At 40.5% G+C, this 25,563-nt stretch overlaps 4 protein-coding genes across 8 annotated transcripts in view; 2 read left to right on the forward strand and 2 right to left on the reverse strand.

The window, feature by feature from the left end:
- The first annotated feature begins 517 nt into the window (after positions 1 to 517).
- LOC124310271 (protein BCL9 homolog) lies at positions 518 to 7,646 on the forward strand. The gene is made up of 9 exons (XM_046774087.1): positions 518 to 1,236; positions 2,337 to 2,664; positions 2,751 to 2,977; positions 3,062 to 3,317; positions 3,443 to 3,789; positions 3,862 to 4,318; positions 4,460 to 4,622; positions 4,700 to 5,965; positions 7,380 to 7,646. The coding sequence occupies exons 1-8, from the start codon at positions 1,228 to 1,230 to the stop codon at positions 5,571 to 5,573; spliced, it is 2,661 nt and encodes an 886-aa protein (XP_046630043.1). The 5' UTR covers positions 518 to 1,227; the 3' UTR covers positions 5,574 to 5,965; positions 7,380 to 7,646.
- LOC124310411 (lambda-crystallin homolog) lies at positions 6,014 to 9,212 on the reverse strand. Its single transcript, XM_046774324.1, has 6 exons — positions 8,750 to 9,212; positions 7,807 to 7,994; positions 7,497 to 7,705; positions 7,010 to 7,167; positions 6,663 to 6,805; positions 6,014 to 6,601 (listed from the first exon to the last, which is right to left on the reverse strand). The coding sequence occupies exons 1-6, from the start codon at positions 8,785 to 8,787 to the stop codon at positions 6,372 to 6,374; spliced, it is 966 nt and encodes a 321-aa protein (XP_046630280.1). The 5' UTR covers positions 8,788 to 9,212; the 3' UTR covers positions 6,014 to 6,371.
- LOC124310254 (platelet binding protein GspB-like) lies at positions 7,958 to 14,847 on the forward strand. 2 transcript variants are annotated; one of them, XM_046774076.1, is made up of 7 exons: positions 7,958 to 8,386; positions 10,990 to 11,232; positions 11,310 to 11,696; positions 11,756 to 12,202; positions 12,279 to 13,802; positions 13,995 to 14,216; positions 14,285 to 14,847. In XM_046774076.1, exons 1-7 carry the CDS (start codon positions 8,254 to 8,256, stop codon positions 14,419 to 14,421), a joined length of 3,093 nt encoding a protein of 1,030 aa, XP_046630032.1. In that variant the 5' UTR covers positions 7,958 to 8,253; the 3' UTR covers positions 14,422 to 14,847. The 2 variants fall into 2 exon arrangements, with proteins under 2 accessions (XP_046630032.1, XP_046630025.1); XM_046774069.1 differs by having other exon boundaries at positions 7,984 to 8,386; positions 13,992 to 14,216.
- Positions 14,848 to 22,809: 7,962 nt separating this feature from the next.
- The window catches only part of LOC124310058 (uncharacterized), a 151,375-nt gene continuing 148,621 nt past the window's right edge, over positions 22,810 to 25,563 (reverse strand). For 3 of the 4 annotated variants that reach the window (XM_046773614.1, XM_046773603.1, XM_046773634.1), the window contains one exon: positions 22,810 to 25,434. In XM_046773614.1, coding sequence (XP_046629570.1) covers positions 24,995 to 25,434 — 440 coding nt within the window. In that variant the 3' untranslated portion in view covers positions 22,810 to 24,994. The remainder of the gene's footprint in view (positions 25,435 to 25,563) is intronic. The other variant, XM_046773624.1, reaches the window with a different exon arrangement.

Consider the following 25,563-nt stretch of genomic DNA (forward strand, 5'->3'; position numbering starts at 1 on the left):
AGGATGGGGGAATTCCCCCGTCCTTGTTGTTCACGCAGCCAGGCGCGCGCACGTGACGCGTGTTCAAACTTAGTCGCGGAGCGTGCGAAAAATTATACATAGAATAAGATATGTAAACGAGGTTAAAGCATAAATTGATGAATTGTTTCACTATACTGCTATTTGCATGCTTATTAATCCAGCTGTATTTATATATCAACAAGTAATAATTTGTATACGCGGTTTGCAGTAGGCCAGCACAGGTTTCCAATTGATGAGTAATTTTATTACACGAATGAAACGTCGCTAACGAAATTGAATGATTACGATATTAGCTAGATTTGTATGCCGTTGACGTTGAAAAGAATTTAATTTCAAAACCGAAAAGCAGGCAACCCGCATCCCTTACCAAGAGTGACCACTAATTAGTGGTGTAGATGTCAAACATCATACAACGTCGGTTTATGTACAATAGATTTTTTACAATTTCGTTTTCATGATAATTTATTTGAATTTATTGCGTATCAGTTGAACTTCGGAAGAGATTTCATACCCAATGCGCACGATAATCCTGATGGGCTACTAGGCGCCAAAAAAAATGAGCTGTAATGATATTTCACAGACTTGAGCATGTCGATTGATATGAATTTTCTGTATGGTTCTGCGAGAAATTCATTCCCAGCATTTTCAGCCGTGTAGAAATTGATTATTGGAAGTAGGAGGAAAGAAAAATATATGCTAAAGTGTCAGAAACCGTTGCGTTCGATTTTGGATAGAAAATTTGTTTGCAACCGACTTTTAGTAAGGGTGCCTCATTACTGTAATTCCTACAATCAGTCGGTTCGACTAGCCCTAATGAGAGGATTATATATTACCCTATTGGCCAAATTTGAGGTTTCCAGTTTATCCCCTCCCTGGGACTCCGCCAATGACAAGATGCTGGGCTAACCCAGGTCTAAAATCAGATGCGTATGTACTTGTTGAGTAGTCGGTACCCGAGAGCCGAGGTTGCCAGTTTTTGTGTCAATAGTTATGGCGACGATTGTGTACCCCGATCGTGTGAAAATAAACTTACCGCTCAATTTCGGGGCTTTATTTCTTTTGCAATAATCATTGTATCTCTCTTGTACGTCTTTTGACATGATCGGCGAATGATAATTGTATATTTTTAATAATTCGCTACGTATGAACAAAATCACCCACACGCTTCTCTAGATAATTACTATAAAAACACCCCCCGGTCGAAAAATGTCAAAGGTACTTTATCCTTGTACTCACATGTTTACAAACAGATACAACATACTGTGTGAATTTAATTTCCATACTGTTTCAAAGGTGACACACTTGTTGGAGGAATAAACCTATATCATACATTGCTATTCTTGAAATTCATTCTGAGCATAATTCGTCAACCAATTTCTCAAGGATTACTGAGTTCAATCAATCATGTAGATGTAATGAGATTCTTAAATTAATTGTGAACAAGGCAAAAATTATAAAGATTTATAAAGAACCATCCCTATCAGTGCAAAATAAGATGTAGAATCATTGTTATTAGTACTTCCATATTATTGCCATGTGTATGAACCAGTTTGTGTACAAAGTATTCAAAATCTGTTTCTGCTGGAAAAATAACTGTACATTATGCAACAACGGAATAAAGTCGAACTCGCTTCGCTGAGGCGATAAGCCCACCCGCGCGGATAACCGACTTTTATTCCTGTGTTATTGGCTTGAGAAATGGGACTCGATATTTTTCGCAATATTGTCTTTAGAATTCAGAACAGCTATTATTAATTAAAAAAATTAATTGTAAATGCATAAGAGTAGGTTGGCAAAATCGGGACCAGACCCTAGTGGGGCTGTGTGATCAAACCCTCCCCCAGCTCCTCCACCCCCAACTAAAAAATATACTTTTTAAAAATGAAATAAAAGTCTTAAATTTATGGAAGTACAATAAAAATAATTGCCTGGTATTTATTCTATATTAGCAACATCAACAATTCAGATGATATCAATTGAGATTTCTACAATTGAATTTCGAAACTTTGCTAAAATTTTTGTTTGTTGCATTACAAATTATTACAAATGATGAAAAAATTTAATAAAAGCATTTAGCATAAAACATCATTGTAATTTTATCTTTTATGTCTAAGTGTAATCATTCTAATAGTCTGAAAACTAGAATATTAGTGAAAGTTCACAGTAATACAGAAAGAAATATGTAATCAAAATAGAAAAAAAAATGGAGAGTAAACTCAAAAATCTGAGATACTTACTATCGAAAGTGCCACTTTTGAAAAAGGGGTAAGTTATCGTTGAGTCAAAAATAAATTAAATTTCCCGCCCATGTTTAGCTTTTCCAGCTTCTCACTGATTCAAAGGTCACGGGGTTCGAAAATGAAATCGAAAAAATAATCAACGACTTGGATTGCGAGCAGAAAATAATCTTGAAACAAGAGCCATGTAAAGATTCTTGCACGATGAGTAAAAATAGTTCCAGCGGTAACGACATCGAAAACTCTGATGCAGATTCCAAACCTTGCATCAGAGAATTAAGCGGGATTCCTGAAAATTTGAACGGAGATAGAAAAATTAGGGAAAGCACGGAAGAAACTAATAATCAAGTAGCGTTGATTACACCAAAACGAGAGAAAATTCAATACAGTTGCAGATTCCCCAATGGTAAGTGCCTACTATGTCTCATTCGCAATTAGAAAAATCTCTGTTCTACTTCATAATATCGCATCGTTCGATGTTTTCTTTATAAGATCCTGCTGGGGTCTCTATGTGGAAACCGAATGCCAATACGCTCGGAGGATGCAGCGGTGGCAATGATTTTGGTGAAGGAAAATCCCAATTCGTGCGACCACAGAGACAGGTTTTTGTTTTCTCTACGCTGATAGCGAATACAGGTAGCAAAGCTGTTCTGCGAGGCGACTTTCCATCAATCGTAGCTTACTACTCTGCGCAACTACAGCGAAAAATGTCGCTCGAGGTATGATTATGGAGTTATTTCCCAATGCTACGTTATCCGCAGAGTATCGCAAGAGCGTTTCATTCTTCATTTTCTTCCCCACAGAAAGATGAAATCATGAGAAACAGAGCTGGCCATCTTCGTGCTTGGTCTAATAACTTCAATGCTCCTATGTACGATCAAAACAATCAAGAAACCTGCGGCAACAGCTCTACCTACCAAATCCAAGAATTGACAGATCAAAATCCGAATCATTCACCGTTTAGGAACGAACCGTCTGCAAATAATTTTCAAAACTTGAATAGTGAAAATTCGTTTGGTAATACCGAATCATCGATCGACCATACCATCAATAACGTAGGCAAGTGTGGTTGGGAGTTTCTATTTGTTATCTATTTGAATATCCAGTACTATCACCGCGTCATGTACTTACAGGATATACATTCAATCAGTAAATTTAAATCATACAGCTTTTATTTGATCCAGTGAGTTCTCTGCCCAGTCCCTATTCGATCACCGACTCTGTTAACTCAAGTCCTAACTGGCCGCAGCCTTCGTTACGGGGAGTCAAAGCACCCAACGAGGTTTTGATTCTGCGACAACGTATATATCGAGAAGCACAATTGGCCATACTACGAAGGGCACAAGCTATAATATTTAACAAGTGTAAGAAAGTGACTGATAGACCAGCCCAGGTCTCAGCGCAGAGCACTCAGTCGCAGCCATTCAGACATAGTGACAAAAATTCACCATCCGACAGACCAGTGGATGAGCTTGCGGCCAATACCGAATGGGACGACATTAAAAGTCAGCTTTTCGACTTGGACAATAAGGTAAAATAATATTTAACGTTTTCTCGGATCGAATTAAAACATGTCTGAGCCTAAACTAATAACCCCGTGCAGGTATCGGCTGACAATTCCAGTCCAGTGACATTGAGTGACAGAAGTCTAACTGCCGGTTCAACAGGCCAAGGCCCTTCGCCCCCTCACCATCGACCAAAGAGACCATCGAGCCCGCTTATCGCCTTGCTAGGTTCAACCCCATCGTTCTCCAATAACCGAACCAGCAATTTATCTCTCTCTTCACTTCCCGCCAACTCAGGCGAAAATTCATCAGTTCATAAAAGCAGGCATGTTCACTGTGTTAGGCAAAGATCAGGATTATTGCCACCGGAGAGTCGGATTACTCAGGAGTCCCCGAGTTGCGGCGCTGGCAATGCTCCCCCCAGAATTGACAGATCTTTGAACCACAGTAACTCTGAAACACCGGTGTCTTACCCTCACCTTTTGGGATTCACTCCTGATCCACCTTCGATGCAGAAACACCCCATCGACTTAATATCACGTCATTCACCGAGCGGTAAATTTATTCTGAGTTCATTCGCATCGAATATCAGCCATTTGAAATTCTAAATGCCTAACTCTCTCTCTCTCTCTCTCTCTCTTTGTCTTTCTCTCTCTCCTTCTCTCTCTCTCTCTCCACCTCCGTTTGGATTCACAGTGGATGACATACTTTGTCAGACTTTAGAAGCGGTCAGTCGGGAACAGCGGGAGCAAGTTGGGACTGCTACGGATACCAAGGACGGGAATCTGATGCCAGTGCCAAGACTCCAACAGGAGTTAACTGAGACAATCACTAGATCGAAAGATACTAACTCGTCTTCGTAAGTGCATCCAGATTGCATCAGAGCGATATAAGTTTGAAATGAGGTGATCATTGAATAATTTATTCATATTCCAGCAACACCGGCCAAATTAGAAAACTGCCAGACGTCGGTAGCAATCAATGCTCCCCGAGCGGCATGGGGGTGACGAGTCCTCTGTCGGAGATCAATGATCGTGGATTCGGGGGTCTACTTCCGAGCCCTCGGAGTCCTCGTACTCCTCGTACCCCCACCAATAACACGGGGTACAGGGTGTCCGATTTCTCAACTACCATTCAGGCTGGCAGTGGAAACACATCGAGCAGTCAGAACAGCCCAGCAGCCCCTCACGACAAAGGTCTAATTGACTGCATGGGGCGGCCGAAGAAGTCCTCACCTTCCTCGAACAAAAGGCAGCCAAAAAATCTGAAAACCCTATTGCAGTCTACTCCTCTGGACTCGTCCGGCAGCTGTCGAGACCACGTGCTCATCAGTGAGCAGCACGAGAACCTTCCACTTAACCCGAACAACGTCGATGACTGTCATCTGGGTACTCCGGAGTCCGTAAGTACGGACCATTTCGACCCGATCACATCACTGGCTCAAATGAGCGAGCTACTACCAAAGAGTACACTGATGTCCAACCTGCGCGAGATGTGCTCCGAAAATCCGTTTCGCAAGCCGGTGCGGAAACGCCCGCCGTGCCCTGTGAATCCCAAGAAAAATGCGGACGTCCCACGATCGGAAAGGGAGCACGGGGATTCCACCAAGTCCGCCGACTGCGTGCCAACCGGAGATAATCCGGCTTCTGCAGCCGAACCTGCAGGAAACTCGGAGATTCCCAACATAGCGTCGGCTAAACAGGCTATGGAATCCGCCGCGATGCATACGGCCTCAACCTCTAACGGGGAACCACAAGGCGTTATCAGATTAGCGGAGCCCAGCATGCAATTGCCGGCCGCAAATTTATAATATGCCTGGGAACTAGGGCGTCGTCATGGGGATAAGGCCGTCGGGACCTTATCATCCAATAGATCCGAATATGGAGATGGCTAGTGGCGGCTTTCAAGATTACGCCCAGGAGTATCATAATTTTGAACAACAGTTGTACGTCCTTGACAGTACGCCCAGTAACTCCCATCATCCCAACCTTCCACCATGAACAAATTCCGTTACCTTTCCGACAGAATGGTGACCACACTGTTGTTTGGTGGGTAGAATCATTTCTACTCTGTCCAGTGAAATATTAATTTAAAAATCATTCTCCCAACCCCATAAAATGAGGCACTTTTTACGCCGAGAGACACGACGCACAAGAATTTTTGTGCGTGACTTGTACATATTACAGAAAACAAATTTAAACGGTTAGTAAAAATCTTAAATTTGAATTTAAAAAATGGCAAATTTTTTGCGAAAATAATTTTTATTACTCTGTGTACAGGCATATTGTGTGAGGCAGAAACTTATAACTATTATACGTAGGTATATTCTGACACTGAAATCGCGCTGTTATCTGCGAACACAATTGTACTCGTATCTGCAGTCGCTTCCGTTCGAATTAATGTTAGGCCGACGATTCAAAAATAAGTATAAAACAAATTCGTGATGAAAATATATTTTGATATTACGTGAGTCTAATCAAAAATCAGTCGACATGAAATGAATGAAATCCAAGAACAAAATGATAAGTATAAAGTGTGAAAATAATCCTTAAACGCGAAACCATATACTCGCTTTTTGAACGTCACGCGTCAACTGCTGTCAGAAAGTTTATTGACTGTCTTTCCATTTGCTGTCAAGCTCTTTTTTCAGTATCGAAAGCTTGGTCAAAGCATCGTCACGCCACGCTCTTCTGGCTGGCAGTTGATCGATGGGAGTGATTGCATTTAGTTGGTTGGAAATCTTTTCGGCAACTTCACCCTCGAACTTAGGTACGGCTCCCATCGTCATGCTGACGTTGTATATGCTGTTTTTGTAGGTTTCGCAGTATTTCTTCATTCCTAAAACGCGAAGATTTGATTACAACTCATTCCCCTTTGGTCACATCCCTGGTAAACTCACCTTCAGCGTTGAGATGAGCCGTTTCAAAGGCGCCCAAAAACGCGTATCTCATGCCAAGCCCCTCACTCATTACCAAGTCCATATCTTTCACATCCAAAATACCGTCAGCCACCATTCGCCACGCCTCGTTCAGAATCGCGTACCTGCGTTCAAATATGTGTTCATTGGACGCGATTTTTTCGTCAAGAGTTTAGATAAGAGTTAGATTTCTTTCGATTTCGCAATCAATAAACAGATCAAAGCTTTTGTACAATCGATAAATTACCACTACTTATCTTTGCGGGAAACTCGGAGATATCTTTTATTGCTGGTAAATAGGCACTGCCGTTATAACCATCGATACTCACTGTATTCTATTGAGCGCAAATCCGTCGACTTCACGGCTGAGCAATACGGGTGCCTGACCGATTTCGGTCATGATTGCTCGTGTTGCAACTGCTATTTCGGGACGGGTCCATGGAGATGGTACGATCTCCACGAGAGGCACATAGTATGGTGGGTTAACCTGAAATAAGCGCGTTTAATTAACGTTTTGCATGTCGTTCTATATTTTCCAGGTTACGCTGGCGTATCTTGTACAGTGCACTCAACCAATCGTTGAGATTAAATTGTAAACATCCCTCATCTTCTCGCGTTGATTCAACAGAGTTGATAAACCAATATTACGTCACTTGACAATTTATTCTTCGCCACGTTATCATTCTTGTTTGATTGCAGCAATTACAGAGTTTTATTCCGCCTTCTCTGCCCACGAGCCTAGGTCATCGGTTCACTGATAATTCGACAAGATAAACTACGTTGTTGAAATATTAATAAAGCAAGAGAAATGCTTACGGGATGAGAAACAATGACCTGATCCCGATGTTTCATCTTTTCGGAGAATAGTGAGGGACGAAAAGTGGACGTCGAGGATGAGAGAATGGTCTTGTCGTCAAGGATCTTGTCTAGATCAGTGTAGAGCTTGATCTTCCAGTCCAGCTTCTCGGGAATGCATTCCTGGACAAATTTGGCGCCCTTGACGGTATCTTCAAGGCTAGTCGAACCTGGTTGAAAAAATTGAGTTTGTTGTTAAATACCTTCCGGAGATTGCTGAACTGGCACGTAATTGGAAAACCCTCGAATTCCGTTTTCGCATGATACTGACCTTTAATGGCTTTGAACTGACCATCAGCGTCCACACTTCCACGCAAGAGGCCATTACTCTGGAGAGTGTTGAGTTGCTGACGAATGTCTTTCAGAGCATTCGTTATTTGTTCCTGGACAATATCGTAGATGGTGACTTGGTAGCCAACACTAGCGAATAGCATTGCCCAACTGCGTCCAATCAGGCCGCTGTAACGAAATCGAAGTTGATAGAATTTTAATACAAGAACATATTATGGTCCTGTTTATTCAGCTGCCGGGTATTTGAACTCATGGTCAGCAGATCTTTCTTACAATCAACGTCTGAGAAGGTTTGTTTGGTAATTATTATTATCAGTCTGGGCGATGGAAAGGGTCCCCCGAGCTGAGATGTAAAATTGAAAAATCTGCATCATCACCGACATGACTGACGAGGAACCACTTTCCTGTATTGAACTGGGTGACCCAGATGAGCCATCGTTCGGAGAGTTTCTCAGTAGCGGTTAGGTACCGGTTCTCATATCACTTGACAGCCAAGTCGCATGCCGAAGCCGGACTTCGAGTCGTTGGAAAACAGTTCAGAACGGAATGGTGTAACGATTATTAGTATATCCATAGCCGTAGGCAAGTGATTTGAGAATCCCAAACCTGCCGGTTATTTTATATTATTTCCCTTTTCATACACCGAATTAGAGGTGGCTTTAGGCGTGGTGTAAAGCAAATGTCAAGTGAATGGCTAATAAGTAAAAGAGTAATAAGTAAAAAATTATGTTGCGTAACGCGATTCCGACTTCCCATTCCACACGACTTATAGCACAATGTCGACTGCTATCAGTGTCACGCGTCACACCGACAGTCCTCAGGTACAATACGTATTAACACGAGACGCGGTTCCGAGTCACTTGTCGAGCTGAGACGTAGCAAATGAAGGATACAGTTCCGTCACTATAATTAAATGCACCTACCTTCCGATGATTCCAATCTTTTCATTTTTCGAAGCCATGTTTCTTAGGAGACGGAGGAAAGAGGCTTCTCGTACAATCACTTGGAGGATTAGTCAGTATCGTCGACGAACTAAATGCGCGAAATTCACGACGCGACTGGCGTCGCGACACCGCGAATCTGTATATATATACACGGTGATGTATTGAAGCGGCTGGAGAGCCCGCTTCCTCCACTTCTACGCAGTGTTTTATACACCGCACCGCATATGAAAGAACGAAACTCGACGCAAATGATTAAAGAATTTAAATATTTTTCATTTAGTTGTTTCTTATTCATTTATCATCTATTGGGTTTGTTTCCTCACACCGGTTCCACTGCTACACCATCGATGAAAAGAAGCCTCTCAAAATTAAAATGTTTGACGGTTTCAGCACGGATCGTTTTGGTTTCGCGTTGCATAAACTTTGCTTATAAAACTTGGGCTTAATTGGAGACGTTGATTTCTTATCTAAAATGTGTTCTAAATTAGCAAAATACGTAAGAGCTTCTTATGAAATATCACAATTTTACGATTGTAAATTAAGAATATTCAAGTATATACATGTATCGCGCAAGGTCTGCCAGGTTATCATGAGACTCAATGTGCTTTTTAACTTAAAATCTAACATTCTCGATTGTCGATAACTCAACGCGAATCACAGATGGAACTATTATTTATCACAGGCTGCTTCGCGCCAGTATAACGTTGAAGCCGGACAAGCCGGCTCGACGAAACTTTCACTCTCAATATTAACAGATGTTATCCCACTCAGTAGTTAACTTGACAAAGTCTTTTTTTACGAAAGAATGAGATTTTCGTGCCGCATCACTCGTTTCAGAAATTTTAGCTTTTCCAGAGAGTATACATTTCTTGGATTACGCGTTACGGTAAAAAACGTGATCATACAGCACAACTAGCTCTCTAATTTTTAATATTAGGTCAGGCTTAAAATTCGAAAGCATGTTAACAAGTTCACACAGCTGCGCTTAGACATCTCCTGTAGTATATCTGCTGTTGTTGTGGAGGATTGTTTTTTCAATACACTTGATATGGAAACACTCTTGATAATGTCTTACATAATATTCTCGCCTCGCGCAGTTCGGGTTACTTCCACATCGAGCGATTGCCGACCAAACAACAAGATTACTACAGCGTATATATATTAATTATACATATTCGAATCAACGGCTCAGAAAAAAACTGACCTTGAGAAATCAAAGCGATATCACAAATTCCGAGATAGATATACTTGCGTCAAATAATTGAAAGCGAAAGGTAAGGGAACAGAGTAGAGGCTGAACGACCAGTCGCACGTCAATTATTCATCTCAAACTATTGTTTTGTAAACAAACTTTATTTTATCGTATGAGATTACGTTTCCGTTCATCTCGATTCGTGGACATTCAATGATTTTTATACGTCCATGTTTAACGCGAAATGGTACACCGTGGAAATTTGAATTCATTCACGTCAGTTAAACACGATCGAGGGAATTAACCGTAAACGTATGCTGCGGAACGATCATGCTGAACTGCCGATGGCTTCTATGCCTTGTGGTCGTACTCGGTATGAACATAATATTTCCCAGTTAGATAAAACCAATCTTTTGCAAATTTTGAAACCTCTGTAAATCAAGTCATAATATCGTCGAATTGAATTTCGTTCGATCATTTGCTACTTCGGGTCCTGTTATCCCCAATCGCGGAATTTCATTAATTAGCCGAACATACCTGATTTTGTCAACATACTGTTTTGTCAATGATCTTTGATGACTAAACTTATCACTGGTGAAATGGACGAAAGTGTTATAAGTATACATTGCTAGGATCAAAATGAGCTCAGAGGGCAATTAATATGACAATTTAACTGCAGATCACAATCAGAGTATTTGCTAATCCCCGCAAGCTGTGGCAATCGTGAAAAAAACTGATTTCTGTGATTTCTGAAATTGTGAATTAAAAAAATCAATCCACAGTTCGGTTGGATGTTGTTATGGAAACTCTGTATATTATGATAATTGCCGCCTGACTGATAATATGTTGTAATTACGTTGTTGACGAGATAGTGTAAGCGAGATTTTATACTTACTCGGTCAACCTCCCAGCAATGATGATATTGAAAGAATTTTAATTAGGTAAAATATTCATTCAAACAATCGTTATGATCTTGAATATTCGAAAAATTCAACCCAACAACTGCGATTTCCTGCATCCGATTTAGCGCTATCAGCGCGTCGAACATCTTCGATGAATGACCAGCCAGCTCACGGCAAAAACTATTCCCAAAAGTCGAGGGAAAATGACATGATCGCCTTACTGAATCCGGATTCAGAAAGCAAAAGAAGACCAGCTGAGGAGTATGCCGAAGAAGAAAATCAGGATCAGGTGCGGCCTGCGACTCCAAATGTTGCTACTTTTGACCTAGCAGCAAACTTAACGAGCCTAAACGGAAGTGTCACCCTCGGTGAATACGAGTTTATTTATTCATCAATTCATCGGAACAATAACGTAGTGCAGATTTTAATAACTTTTCCGTTTCAGTATCCAACGCCGGGAAGTCGGGTTCTCCCCACGATCAGTCGCACTCAAAGCGACACTCGCGGCGTTCGAAATTGTACCGAAGAGAAGGCAAAGTGAAGTCGCGTGGGAGTTTGACGAAGAAAAATGCTGCAAGTCCGAGTCTAATAGCCTTTGGCATGGAAAGGTCCGACAGTCTGGATCAGGATCCTCCCCGCGGTCGAAAACGCAACAGTGGATTGGCCAAACTCTTGGACTCCACCTCAAAAACGTCCAACGCCACGTCTGAGCCAAATCCTGTCGCTGCGAGCCGCAATGATTCAATTCCGTCCAATTTTCTTTCTACAGGTGAAAGCAAAGTTCTTCTGGATAGATTATCGGACGAGTCGTCCAAACTGGCTAAAGGATCAGGTACGTCAACCAATTTTCATGAATGTGGTTGAATACCATGCATTAACACGCAGCTTTAGGTTCGACTGAAAATTGGCTCAACTTCTCCTCGTCGTCATCGTCGTCAGCGGGGTCCACAATTAACGAAACCGCGTCATCTATCGAACTGATGACGTTCGGATTCGAAAGCGCTGAAGAATTTCGCAGATCTGCCTTGATAAATTCAAGTCACGTAGCGCCTTCATCAATTGCAGCGATTCATTCGTCTTTCACAACGGCAAGATTAGCGACTCTAGTCTCGGATCGATCTGCCGACATGACGGAATCCACCTCTGCTCGCCCATCCACTGTAGAGATGATCAATAGAAGTCAATCGATGCAGAGAACTGCAAAACGACGTGACGTAGACGATAATAGTTTCGAATTCAGTGTTCACTCGGAGGACAGTCGAGACGTACCCCTTAACATCAAAGAGTTATTTACCTCGGCGAGAACGCCTGGCGATAACACAACGAAGGATCATTCAGGTAAAATATTCGTGTTCTTAACTTCTAATCTATTTAGTAAAATGACCAACTCAACATTTCTATTTTGTGTTTTCAGTGATTTTAACATCAATAGGAAGTGATTCGTCTTCGTTGGTAAACTCCTATAATACGAGTTTGAGAATTTCGGCAGTTCGTAATGGGTCAGATACCGATACCATAGCGGAAAGTACAAAGAATTCGAGTCACGACGAACCTGAATTCAACGAATATTCATGGAGCTCAGTGAATGACAGTTTGAATCGACTGACCCTCTTGAAGGTAGCCGATACTCTGAAACACATCGATTGTCAAAAAGCTCGGCGTTCGTATACTCACAGTAATTCCACATTCTCTGAAATTTCGGACGACGCCTCGCCAAAACTCCAAATCGAGTCCGTCAAGGTTTTAAGGTCTTCGTCAAAAGGTAAACTGCATTCGCTGAAACTTAACGACAGTGAGTTTGAAGTAGCCGAGGATTCCTCCGCATCACCGGGCCGGATATCGATCGATGATAAAGATGGACCACTGAAATTAACGATTCCTTTGAGCATTGATACAATGGCCAAGGCTGGCACGAGCGGTAAGTCAGCAGAAGAAACCGTGGAAGTTTCACGACAGTCGAACAAGTTAGCAACGACTTTTGGCGATCCTTCTCTGACGGAAACTGTATCCAAAAAGAGAAACGTTGATCACGGACCCCTTCGAGAGGTTCTCGATGTCGACCAGCATCTTGCATCGAGATGCAACCCAGGTTCTTCGACTGAACGGTCGGAAAACGTCCAGAGAGTGGACAGCGAAAATCGGATTGATCAACAACGCACTGACGCTGTGACGCTCTTAGTTTCTGAAAGCAGCATTTCCAATCTGGAACATTGTTTGATGCGGTCCTCTTCGTCAGCGATGCCCCGTGATTTGATTAACGATCCTGAACGCCGCCTCGAGGCTCTTGTCGCGTCAATTATTCCTGATAATCCCGAAGAGAGAGAAGCAGACGCGACGTTCACGATGAACAGAAATCATGATGAAGATACTCAGGCTGGCCGACTGGGCTATTCGTCTCCTGAACACCGGGGTCCTCAGAGTTTACATGACTCGGACGTGATCGTTTTGGAAACTTTCGAGCCAGTAGTTAGCGAGTTGGTGACTCCTCTTGAAGAAGTTGCCGATGTTGACGGTTCTCCGGGATTCACTGGCCTCGAAGAACACTGCAACTCGTCTTTATTTAATGTTTTTATACCGTCTGTAAATTCCCGTGAAATTGTCGCCAGGTCAATACAAAATCTTCCTAACTCGCTGGTCCTAAAGATTAATGAGCCAATGGTGAGAATTGAAACGCAGAATATTACGACGGAGGATAGTCTCTACATCATGGAAGGCTTTGGCTTGTTCAAAAACAGTCCTGAAGAACTCGAGGAAGAGCTCGATCGACGGAAGGGCGCCCCCTTTGACTATGCCGAAACGGAAGGGTACCTGGTATATTCACCCCCCGGTGATCATGCCCCAGGACTGAAAGTCATAGATGAGATCGAGTTCAAAGCTGAATTACCAGCCAAGCCAGAATCACTGGTTGCCGATGTCCTGTGGAATCGAAATTTCGGCGGTAATACATAATATGCTTATCTGGTGATTCATACTTGGAATACGATACGCAAATTTGACAATTCGATTGCAAAATGTTTTGATGATACTTAAATTCCATAGACTTACTCTATCTTATGATCTAATCACGATATTTAGGGTACTATTCAATACGTTAATTAAGTTGACATGACATTTTTACTTTTCTCAGAAGAAATGGACGATCTGTCGTGGTTGGACGATGAAACTGGAAATGCAATTTGGAAATCCATACAAAGTAGGGATGCTCAGCAGAAAAGTTTACTTAACCCGAGTGAATATCCTGCAACGCTAAGTGATGTCAAGGAAGTTCAATCTCCTGTCAAGAGTCTTTTAATCCGAGAACATATAACCGAAAAAAGTACACACCATCTGTACATACTGCCAACAATTTATGGTGAGTATAAAAAAGAAGCGTAAAAATATCAATTTGAAATATGACCCCGATAAATTGTATGACTGCAGTTTTAATCGGAATGTGTGTCGTCATCGTGGGATGCAGCATTTGGTACAGCAAGAAACGTGTGAAGAGACGGTCCAACTTACCCAAACTCAAGTACTTCGTTCAGCAGCGGCAGGAAACTACGGAGGCCATTGTATGAGATAAACCTTACAATACTCGTGCATACGATTTTTTTATTCATGGATTGTAGCGTGATGCAAATGGAGTTTTTTTACCAATGAAATATATGATATCGTACAGGAAGTATAAAGTGATACTGGTAATTGTAATGCAGCTGTAGTTCGCGGAGTTTTCAAAATTTGTCCCAAATCAGATTAGTACATTCATATTCTGTGGACGGAACATGACAACATAGTGCATAGAAAGAGATTCAAATCACCAAATCTGCGAAATGAAGAAGATGCAAATTTGTACATGGCAGTTCAAGCAATTGATTGCTGTGACCTGGAACTATGCCTGCAATTTACAATCAACGCAAAATAACGTTGACAACCGCTTCAGCTTGACTTGGTCCTAGCATTCGTTGAGGAATAATCATAATATAGATAGCTTCTAAACGCATTAATTTGAGTATTTTCAGAATCTGTACATTATGATAAAATAAAAATGATTATAATAGAAATCAAAACTTGACCTTCCTTGTATTCCAACCCGAAACTTCTCGTCTCGAAATAGGTTACAATGAATTTTCCTAAACTAATTGAACCTTCAGGACTGCGAGAGAGACATCAAGAAAAGCAAGGGACCAGCAGCAGGGAAGTTACGGTGCAAATCTTTCATTTTTGCGCTGTAACTCATGATCCGTTAATCGCGGTGTATGACTGCGCCCAATCGATTTCTCTCGCAAAATTAGGTCGGAATAGTGCCAGAAAGAATTTATTCCTGCACTTTTCAAAATCGCGAAAATTTTCGCCAAAAATGCGAAGGGGTTAGCCTTACTTTTTTTTCATTTTTCGACCAAAAAATTTTTGGTCTCAGATTCGATTCTAGCGACCCTTACCTGACTAATTGGACCACCAGGAACTCAGAAAACACAGCAAAAAGAGCGTGGGATCAACAGGAGAGAAGTTACGGAGGAAAAAGCACCTGCTGAAAAATGTCGAAAACACAGGTTCTCGTTTTTTGGCTCTAACTTTTGATGCGTCGATCGCAGCGTATTGGAACTGCGCCCAATCGATTTCTCTCGCAAAATTAGGTCGGAATAGTGCCAGAAAGAATTTATTCCTGCACTTTTCAAAATCGCGAAAATTTTCGCCAAAAATGCAAAGGGGTTAGCCTTACTTTTTTTTCATTTTTCGACCAAAAAATTTTTGCTCTCAGATTCGATTCTAACGACCCTTACCTGACTAATTGGACCACCAGGAACTCAGAAAACACAGCAAAAAGAGCGTGGGATCAACAGGAGAGAAGTTACGAAGGAAAAAGCACCTGCTGAAAAATGTCGAAAACACAGGTTCTCGTTTTTTGGCTCTAACTTTTGATGCGTCGATCGCAGCGTATTGGAACTGCGCCCAATCGATTTCTCTCGCAAAATTAGGTCGGAATAGTGCCAGAAAGAATTTATTCCTGCACTTTTCAAAATCGCGAAAATTTTCGCCAAAAATGCAAAGGGGTTAGCCTTACTTTTTTTTCATTTTTCGACCAAAAAATTTTTGCTCTCAGATTCGATTCTAACGACCCTTACCTGACTAATTGGACCACCAGGAACTCAGAAAACACAGCAAAAAGAGCGTGGGATCAACAGGAGAGAAGTTACGAAGGAAAAAGCACCTGCTGAAAAATGTCGAAAACACAGGTTCTCGTTTTTTGGCTCTAACTTTTGATGCGTCGATCGCAGCGTATTGGGACTGCGCCCAATCGATTTCTCTCGCAAAATTAGGTCGGAATAGTGCCAAAAAGAATTTATTCCTGCACTTTTCAAAATCGCGAAAATTTTCGCCAAAAATGCAAAGGGGTTAGCCTTACTTTTTTTTCATTTTTCGACCAAAAAATTTTTGGTTTCGGATTCGATTCTAACGACCCTTACCTGACTAATTGGACCACCAGGAACTCAGAAAACACAGCAAAAAGAGCGTGGGATCAACAGGAGAGAAGTTACGAAGGAAAAAGCACCTGCTGAAAAATGTCGAAAACACAGGTTCTCGTTTTTTGGCTCTAACTTTTGATGCGTCGATCGCAGCGTATTGGGACTGCGCCCAATCGATTTCTCTCGCAAAATTAGGTCGGAATAGTGCCAGAAAGAATTTGTTCCTGAACTTTTCAAAATCCCGAAAATTTTCGCCAAAAATGCAAAGGGGTTAGCCTTACTTTTTTTTCATTTTTCGACCAGAAAATTTTTGGTTTCAGATTCGATTCTAACGACCCTTACCTGGCTAATTGGACCACCAGGAACTCAGAAAACACAGCAAAATGAGCGTGGGATCAACAGGGGAGAAGTTACGAAGGAAAAAGCACCTGCTGAAAAATGTCGAAAACACAGGTTCTCGTTTTTTGGCTCTAACTTTTGATGCGTCGATCGCAGCGTATTGGGACTGCGCCCAATCGATTTCTCTCGCAAAATTAGGTCGGAATAGTGCCAGAAAGAATTTATTCCTGCACTTTTCAAAATCGCGAAAATTTTCGCCAAAAATGCAAAGGGGTTAGCATTACTTTTTTTTCATTTTTCGATCAAAAAATTTTTGCTCTCAGATTCGATTCTAACGACCCTTACCTGACTAATTGGACCACCAGGAACTCAGAAAACACAGCAAAAAGAGCGTGGGATCAACAGGAGAGAAGTTACGAAGGAAAAAGCACCTGCTGAAAAATGTCGAAAACACAGGTTCTCGTTTTTTGGCTCTAACTTTTGATGCGTCGATCGCAGCGTATTGGGACTGCGCCCAATCGATTTCTCTCGCAAAATTAGGTCGGAATAGTGCCAGAAAGAATTTGTTCCTGAACTTTTCAAAATCCCGAAAATTTTCGCCAAAAATGCAAAGGGGTTAGCCTTACTTTTTTTTCATTTTTCGACCAGAAAATTTTTGGTTTCAGATTCGATTCTAACGACCCTTACCTGGCTAATTGGACCACCAGGAACTCAGAAAACACAGCAAAATGAGCGTGGGATCAACAGGAGAGAAGTTACGAAGGAAAAAGCACCTGCTGAAAAATGTCGAAAACACAGGTTCTCGTTTTTTGGCTCTAACTTTTGATGCGTCGATCGCAGCGTATTGGGACTGCGCCCAATCGATTTCTCTCGCAAAATTAGGTCGGAATAGTGCCAGAAAGAATTTGTTCCTGAACTTTTCAAAATCCCGAAAATTTTCGCCAAAAATGCAAAGGGGTTAGCCTTACTTTTTTTTCATTTTTCGACCAGAAAATTTTTGGTTTCAGATTCGATTCTAACGACCCTTACCTGGCTAATTGGACCACCAGGAACTCAGAAAACACAGCAAAATGAGCGTGGGATCAACAGGGGAGAAGTTACGAAGGAAAAAGCACCTGCTGAAAAATGTCGAAAACACAGGTTCTCGTTTTTTGGCTCTAACTTTTGATGCGTCGATCGCAGCGTATTGGGACTGCGCCCAATCGATTTCTCTCGCAAAATTAGGTCGGAATAGTGCCAGAAAGAATTTATTCCTGCACTTTTCAAAATCGCGAAAATTTTCGCCAAAAATGCAAAGGGGTTAGCCTTACTTTTTTTTCATTTTTCGACCAAAAAATTTTTGGTCTCGGATTCGATTCTAACGACCCTTACCTGACTAATTGGACCACCAGGAACTCAGAAAACACAGCAAAAAGAGCGCGGGATCAACAGGAGAGAAGTTACGAAGGAAAAAGCACCTGCTGAAAAATGTCGAAAACACAGGTTCTCGTTTTTTGGCTCTAACTTTTGATGCGTCGATCGCAGCGTATTGGGACTGCGCCCAATCGATTTCTCTCGCAAAATTAGGTCGGAATAGTGCCAGAAAGAATTTATTCCTGCACTTTTCAAAAACGCGATAATTTTCGCCAAAAATGCAAAGGGGTTAGCCTTACTTTTTTTTCATTTTTCGACCAAAAAATTTTTGGTTTCGGATTCGATTCTAACGACCCTTACCTGACTAATTGGACCACCAGGAACTCAGAAAACACAGCAAAAAGAGCGTGGGATCAACAGGAGAGAAGTTACGAAGGAAAAAGCACCTGCTGAAAAATGTCGAAAACACAGGTTCTCGTTTTTTGGCTCTAACTTTTGATGCGTCGATCGCAGCGTATTGGGACTGCGGCCAATCGATTTCTCTCGCAAGATTAGGTCGGAATAGTGCCAGAAACAATTTATTCCTGCACTTTTCAAAAACGCGATAATTTTCGCCAAAAATGCAAAGGGGTTAGCCTTACTTTTTTTTCATTTTTCGACCAAAAAATTTTTGGTTTCGGATTCGATTCTAACGACCCTTACCTGACTAATTGGACCACCATGAACCCAGAAAACACAGCAAAAAGAGCGTGGGATCAACAGGAGAGAAGTTACGAAGGAAAAAGCACCTGCTGAAAAATGTCGAAAACACAGGTTCTCGTTTTTTGGCTCTAACTTTTGATGCGTCGATCGCAGCGTATTGGGACTGCGCCCAATCGATTTCTCTCGCAAAATTAGGTCGGAATAGTGCCAGACAGAATTTATTCCTGCACTTTTCAAAAACGCGAAAATTTTCGCCAAAAATGCAAAGGGGTTAGCCTTACTTTTTTTTCATTTTTCGACCAAAAAATTTTTGGTTTCGGATTCGATTCTAACGACCCTTACCTGACTAATTGGACCACCAGGAACTCAGAAAACACAGCAAAAAGAGCGTGGGATCAACAGGAGAGAAGTTACGAAGGAAAAAGCACCTGCTGAAAAATGTCGAAAACACAGGTTCTCGTTTTTTGGCTCTAACTTTTGATGCGTCGATCGCAGCGTATTGGGACTGCGGCCAATCGATTTCTCTCGCAAAATTAGGTCGGAATAGTGCCAGAAACAATTTATTCCTGCACTTTTCAAAAACGCGATAATTTTCGCCAAAAATGCAAAGGGGTTAGCCTTACTTTTTTTTCATTTTTCGACCAAAAAATTTTTGGTTTCGGATTCGATTCTAACGACCCTTACCTGACTAATTGGACCACCATGAACCCAGAAAACACAGCAAAAAGAGCGTGGGATCAACAGGAGAGAAGTTACGAAGGAAAAAGCACCTGCTGAAAAATGTCGAAAACACAGGTTCTCGTTTTTTGGCTCTAACTTTTGATGCGTCGATCGCAGCGTATTGGGACTGCGCCCAATCGATTTCTCTCGCAAAATTAGGTCGGAATAGTGCCAGAAAGAATTTATTCCTGCACTTTTCAAAATCGCGAAAATTTTCGCCAAAAATGCAAAGGGGTTAGCCTTACTTTTTTTTCATTTTTCGACCAAAAAATTTTTGGTTTCGGATTCGATTCTAACGACCCTTACCTGACTAATTGGACCACCAGGAACTCAGAAAACACAGCAAAAAGAGCGCGGGATCAACAGGAGAGAAGTTACGAAGGAAAAAGCACCTGCTGAAAAATGTCGAAAACACAGGTTCTCGTTTTTTGGCTCTAACTTTTGATGCGTCGATCGCAGCGTATTGGGACTGCGCCCAATCGATTTCTCTCGCAAAATTAGGTCGGAATAGTGCCAGAAAGAATTTATTCCTGCACTTTTCAAAAACGCGATAATTTTCGCCAAAAATGCAAAGGGGTTAGCCTTACTTTTTTTTCATTTTTCGACCAAAAAATTTTTGGTTTCGGATTCGATTCTAACGACCCTTACCTGACTAATTGGACCACCAGGAACTCAGAAAACACAGCAAAAAGAGCGTGGGATCAACAGGAGAGAAGTTACGAAGGAAAAAGCACCTGCTGAAAAACGTCGAAAACACAGGTTCTCGTTTTTTGGCTCTAACTTTTGATGCGTCGATCGCAGCGTATTGGGACTGCGCCCAATCGATTTCTCTCGCAAAATTAGGTCGGAATAGTGCCAGAAAGAATTTATTCCTGCACTTTTCAAAATCGCGAAAATTTTCGCCAAAAATGCAAAGGGGTTAGCCTTACTTTTTTTTCATTTTTCGACCAAAAAATTTTTGGTCTCCGATTCGATTCTAACGACCCTTACCTGACTAATTGGACCACCAGGAACTCAGAAAACACAGCAAAAAGAGCGTGGGATCAACAGGAGAGAAGTTACGAAGGAAAAAGCACCTGCTGAAAAATGTCGAAAACACAGGTTCTCGTTTTTTGGCTCTAACTTTTGATGCGTCGATCGCAGCGTATTGGGACTGCGCCCAATCGATTTCTCTCGCAAAATTAGGTCGGAATAGTGCCAGAAAGAATTTATTCCTGCACTTTTCAAAAACGCGATAATTTTCGCCAAAAATGCAAAGGGGTTAGCCTTACTTTTTTTTCATTTTTCGACCAAAAAATTTTTGGTTTCGGATTCGATTCTAACGACCCTTACCTGACTAATTGGACCACCATGAACCCAGAAAACACAGCAAAAAGAGCGTGGGATCAACAGGAGAGAAGTTACGAAGGAAAAAGCACCTGCTGAAAAATGTCGAAAACACAGGTTCTCGTTTTTTGGCTCTAACTTTTGATGCGTCGATCGCAGCGTATTGGGACTGCGCCCAATCGATTTCTCTCGCAAAATTAGGTCGGAATAGTGCCAGAAAGAATTTATTCCTGCATTTTTCAAAAACGCGATAATTTTCGCCAAAAATGCAAAGGGGTTAGCCTTACTTTTTTTTCATTTTTCGACCAAAAAATTTTTGGTTTCGGATTCGATTCTAACGACCCTTACCTGACTAATTGGACCACCAGGAACTCAGAAAACACAGCAAAAAGAGCGTGGGATCAACAGGAGAGAAGTTACGAAGGAAAAAGCACCTGCTGAAAAATATGGAAAACACTGGTTCTCGTTTTTTGGCTCTAACTTTTGATGCGTCGATCGCAGCGTATTGGGACTGCGCCCAATCGATTTCTCTCGCAAAATTAGGTCGGAATAGTGCCAGACAGAATTTATTCCTGCACTTTTCAAAAACGCGAAAATTTTCGCCAAAAATGCAAAGGGGTTAGCCTTACTTTTTTTTCATTTTTCGACCAAAAAATTTTTGGTTTCGGATTCGATTCTAACGACCCTTACCTGACTAATTGGACTACCAGGAACTCAGAAAACACAGCAAAAAGAGCGTGGGATCAACAGGAGAGAAGTTACGAAGGAAAAAGCACCTGCTGAAAAATGTCGAAAACACAGGTTCTCGTTTTTTGGCTCTAACTTTTGATGCGTCGATCGCAGCGTATTGGGACTGCGCCCAATCGATTTCTCTCGCAAAATTAGGTCGGAATAGTGCCAGAAAGAATTTATTCCTGCACTTTTCAAAATCGCGAAAATTTTCGCCAAAAATGCAAAGGGGTTAGCCTTACTTTTTTTTCATTTTTCGACCAAAAAATTTTTGGTCTCGGATTCGATTCTAACGACCCTTACCTGACTAATTGGACCACCAGGAACTCAGAAAACACAGCAAAAAGAGCGTGAGATCAACAGGAGAGAAGTTACGAAGGAAAAAGCACCTGCTGAAAAATGTCGAAAACACAGGTTCTCGTTTCTTGGCTCTAACTTTTGATGCGTTGATCGCAGCGTATTGGGACTGCGCCCAATCGATTTCACTGGCAAAATTACGTCGGAGTAGTGCATGATGGAATTCATTTCAGCACTTTTTAAAACCGTTAAAACTCCTGCCAAAAATACAAATTTCGCACAAAACGATTGTTGTACTTCTTGACTTACTATCTTTACGGCAGCAAATACGAAAAAGCAACAGCAGTTTTGTAGCATGAACAGCTGCAGGCGCACAACGAGCATTCATCGTCCCATTGCATAAGAGTATCCAGCGAATGAATTGAACATACAGATCGACATGATAGATTTCTGTTCAAAATCGTGAATCTTCCGATGAAGTGCAGGAATATGTTACAGTAAAAATACTCGTTTTATTACATCAATAGGATAACGTGTTCCAGAGTCATTAGCAAAAAAAATTACAAACTTGCGTCACGAAACTGTTGATAATCCATCAGTTATTGCTCAGCCATAATAAGAAACATAATAATAATGGTGATGATCAGAGTTTTAGTAGTGATAATATTCATCGTCACAATATCGGTTATAGTAATTGTACTCTTCTTTTTGCTACTAGCGAATCACAGAGAAGCTATATTTTTCAATATGCCAAAGTTTCATACTGTTCTTAACTAAAATTCCGAAATAAAATATATTTGTTCATCGATATAGTATAATTCGTTTTGTTTCTTCTCGTAAAGCGATAACGTATAGTTAACACACTTAGAAGTTTCCTGAATGTATATGTATATATGTGTATATGTATCCACATTATGTACGTATATGTTCATATATATTCATTGTATACTCATATTCATACATATGTGTATATAATGTGGATACATGTATAAACTAGATAGAAGGGAACGTTACATCTAAGAAAATGTACATCGATGATAATAATAATCATTGTTCGTTATGTATATATGGTACAATAAAAAAGCGATTACATTAATTCTAAATATGTACATATACAGAGGCTTCCCTGCATACTTTGCTTACAACCATAGTTTATTCTATGTACCGCTATTACACTTTACAATAACAACAAGAGACTTATGTTAGAAACATTGCGTCTACCCTTATATTCAATTTTACTTTCACTATAATAGATACATACAATACGTACATTATAATTTCACATAAGAAGAAATTTACTGAAAATCAATATTTGTCTTCAGATACTCTCCAACTTATATTTTCTTTAAAACATCCAATATGTACATCGACATACACTGTCATACAGGTGTAATTAGTTATGGCTCTTAAACCTAATGAACCGTATACACACAATCTGTATTCTCAGATAGACGGTGATACAGTGTGAAATGACAGGAAATTAATCCATTAACAAAGCAACACAATGATCTAATAACATATGAACCAATTATGCTCACACATAATGGCCCACAATGTCCATCTGATTATACATACTTTCTAAATTACAGCGTATAATTTGATAATACACATAGATTTTTCCCTGAGACTGATTATTACAATTAAAATATGCATTTACTGCGTCTGAATAACTACTTCTGTGGCTGTTATTTATTAATATTAGTAACTAAGTCTTTGAGTGCATACAATGCATTGTGTCGCACTTTTTGAGTCCACTGACATTTAACGGTAACTGCGAGGTTGAAATGCAGCAAGCAGTAGAATAATAAGTACGTAGATCGATTATATTTGAATGATTTTCAATGCAAGCGTACCGATTTCTGCAATCAAAGTAATACATTCTTCTATATAATAAATACACCATTATTTTATACATTCAAAACGTTAGGAATAAAATTTTTTATTTTAAGTAGAAAAAAAAAAATTTATCCAACGTAATATCTGATTCGAATTAGTTCAAAATAGATTATAGCTGGTCATCTTATTGCACAGAGAACATTTTTATATTGTGATTTTAGTATTGCCATCCAACGAAATAGCTTGTCTACTTCGGTTGCGTTTTTATGATTGCGCTATCAGTCTACCCAAGAGTATTAACACAAAAAGAATCACTTTTCCCGATTGCACTTCCCAATTCATAAATGCCCCTTAGCTTTTAGGCAAATACACGTATGTACATTTGAAAATTAATTCATCAACGGTAAACAAAATTTATAAATACATAATTATGTGTACTTGACGAACATTGCAAGTGAAGTAATTGAAGTTAAATTAAAAATTGGTAACGTAATAATCTTATTCATTGATTTATTTATTATATTATTTTTTCTTCTAACAGTATTTGCACTACTAAAATAGTAACCATGCCTCATTTTTTCTTTCTTTCTTTGTTCAACCCTTATAGAATTGGCTTATTCGAGGTATTCCAACAAGGAAATATGTATTTAGTATGATTTTTAGTCATTGAGAATATGCACTGATATACATACTACGTACATAGTTTACATGAATATAAAACAGCAAATCATAACTGATATCCCTTGTTGAATATATTCTGGATTATCTAATATCCAGACGACAGTTTTCTCCTAAAAGCAATAGATTAAAATTTTTATTCAAACAGCCGTAACAGGCATTTTATTAAAATATCATCCGACGGATATATATCTCCAATAAATACTCTAATAATATAATGTCACAGGTTGCTGCTTTGTTGTCCTCACTTCTAATTGTATGAAAAATGAAAACTATAATAATACACTTCGTTTACTACCCACATAATATATCATTCGTCAGCATTGCACTATTACCGACAATATGCTGCGATATAATTATTCATTGTAACAGTTTTTCAATGTATATTCATATAAATTGCCCATTTCATAATGCTCGTGAGATCCAGAATGCTCCAATATGAATATTTCGGTGGAAGTCACTTTATACACATCCAAATTGTTACATGTGTTGCACCGTTCATCGACCAATAGTTTTCAGGCCTCACATTCATTCACCCTAACAAGTTTCGTTTAGTTTGTCGTTTAATTCTTTTATGTCTTTCCCGCTTGAATCCAAGACAGGATAAAGTTCTCTTTTCATCAACTTTCATTGATATGAGTTCATCTTCGATTGAAGTCGACGGCCTAGCCTGGAGACAGGTGTCCTGCCCCAGTGGCACCTCCTGTCACCTTGAGCTAATCACGACTCGTTCAACGTTAAGAAGTGACTTCACTTTATCATTGTACTTAATAAGCGTTACTTTGGAGGCGCGCACGTTTATTCTCTCGCCGCCACTCAACAGATGACAACATCGAGACTGTTCTAGAAAATCTGGAAGCTTTAATTCTCGCATAACGTCACGGTGAGCTACCGCCGGCGGTCCGGCAGGAGCCTTTGGATTAACTTGGCGAAGCAGAGCATCCCTACTCTTCACACGTAACACTGCTGTCAAGTCTTGCAGAAGTACCCATTTGTCGGGGTCGTTGGCAAGGGAATACAGCACTGGTAAGTTAACGTCGCTCACTTCCATTTCGATATCTTCAAGTTCGGGCTCTGGAATATCCATGGGAGGTTCGCTTAATGGACTGTAGCCTGTAGGCTCAAGATCTGTAAGCCAATTAGATTCTAGATTAAAATTGAAATCTGCCCACACTTACGTAGGTTAATATAAATTTACATAATATACACGCAAGTTTAAGGCGAATTTTGACCAATCAAGTCAGAGATCGATGAAAAAAGGCGATATTTTTACTC

Source organism: Neodiprion virginianus, chromosome 1 (assembly GCF_021901495.1).
Source record: "Neodiprion virginianus isolate iyNeoVirg1 chromosome 1, iyNeoVirg1.1, whole genome shotgun sequence".
NCBI classification, from domain to species: domain Eukaryota; kingdom Metazoa; phylum Arthropoda; class Insecta; order Hymenoptera; family Diprionidae; genus Neodiprion; species Neodiprion virginianus.

Excerpts from the sequence above, each read along its gene's own strand:
- LOC124310411 (XM_046774324.1), bottom strand. The coding sequence starts at position 8,787 with ATGGCTTCGAAAAATGAAAAGATTGGAATCATCGGAAG. Across the intron at positions 7,995-8,749 it reads AAGATTGGAATCATCGGAAG|CGGCCTGATTGGACGCAGTT; the intron begins GTAGGTGCATTT and ends ATTTCGTTACAG. Across the intron at positions 6,806-7,009 it reads TTTGCGCTCAATAGAATACA|GTACGCGATTCTGAACGAGG; the intron begins GTGAGTATCGAT and ends ATTTGAACGCAG.
- LOC124310254 (XM_046774069.1), top strand. The coding sequence starts at position 8,254 with ATGAGCCATCGTTCGGAGAGTTTCTCAGTAGCGGTTAGGTACCGGTTC. Across the intron at positions 11,697-11,755 it reads CAAACTGGCTAAAGGATCAG|GTTCGACTGAAAATTGGCTC; the intron begins GTACGTCAACCA and ends ACGCAGCTTTAG. Across the intron at positions 13,803-13,991 it reads GTGGAATCGAAATTTCGGCG|AAGAAATGGACGATCTGTCG; the intron begins GTAATACATAAT and ends TACTTTTCTCAG.
- LOC124310271 (XM_046774087.1), top strand. Across the intron at positions 2,665-2,750 it reads CAGTTGCAGATTCCCCAATG|ATCCTGCTGGGGTCTCTATG; the intron begins GTAAGTGCCTAC and ends TTTCTTTATAAG. Across the intron at positions 2,978-3,061 it reads AGCGAAAAATGTCGCTCGAG|AAAGATGAAATCATGAGAAA; the intron begins GTATGATTATGG and ends TCTTCCCCACAG.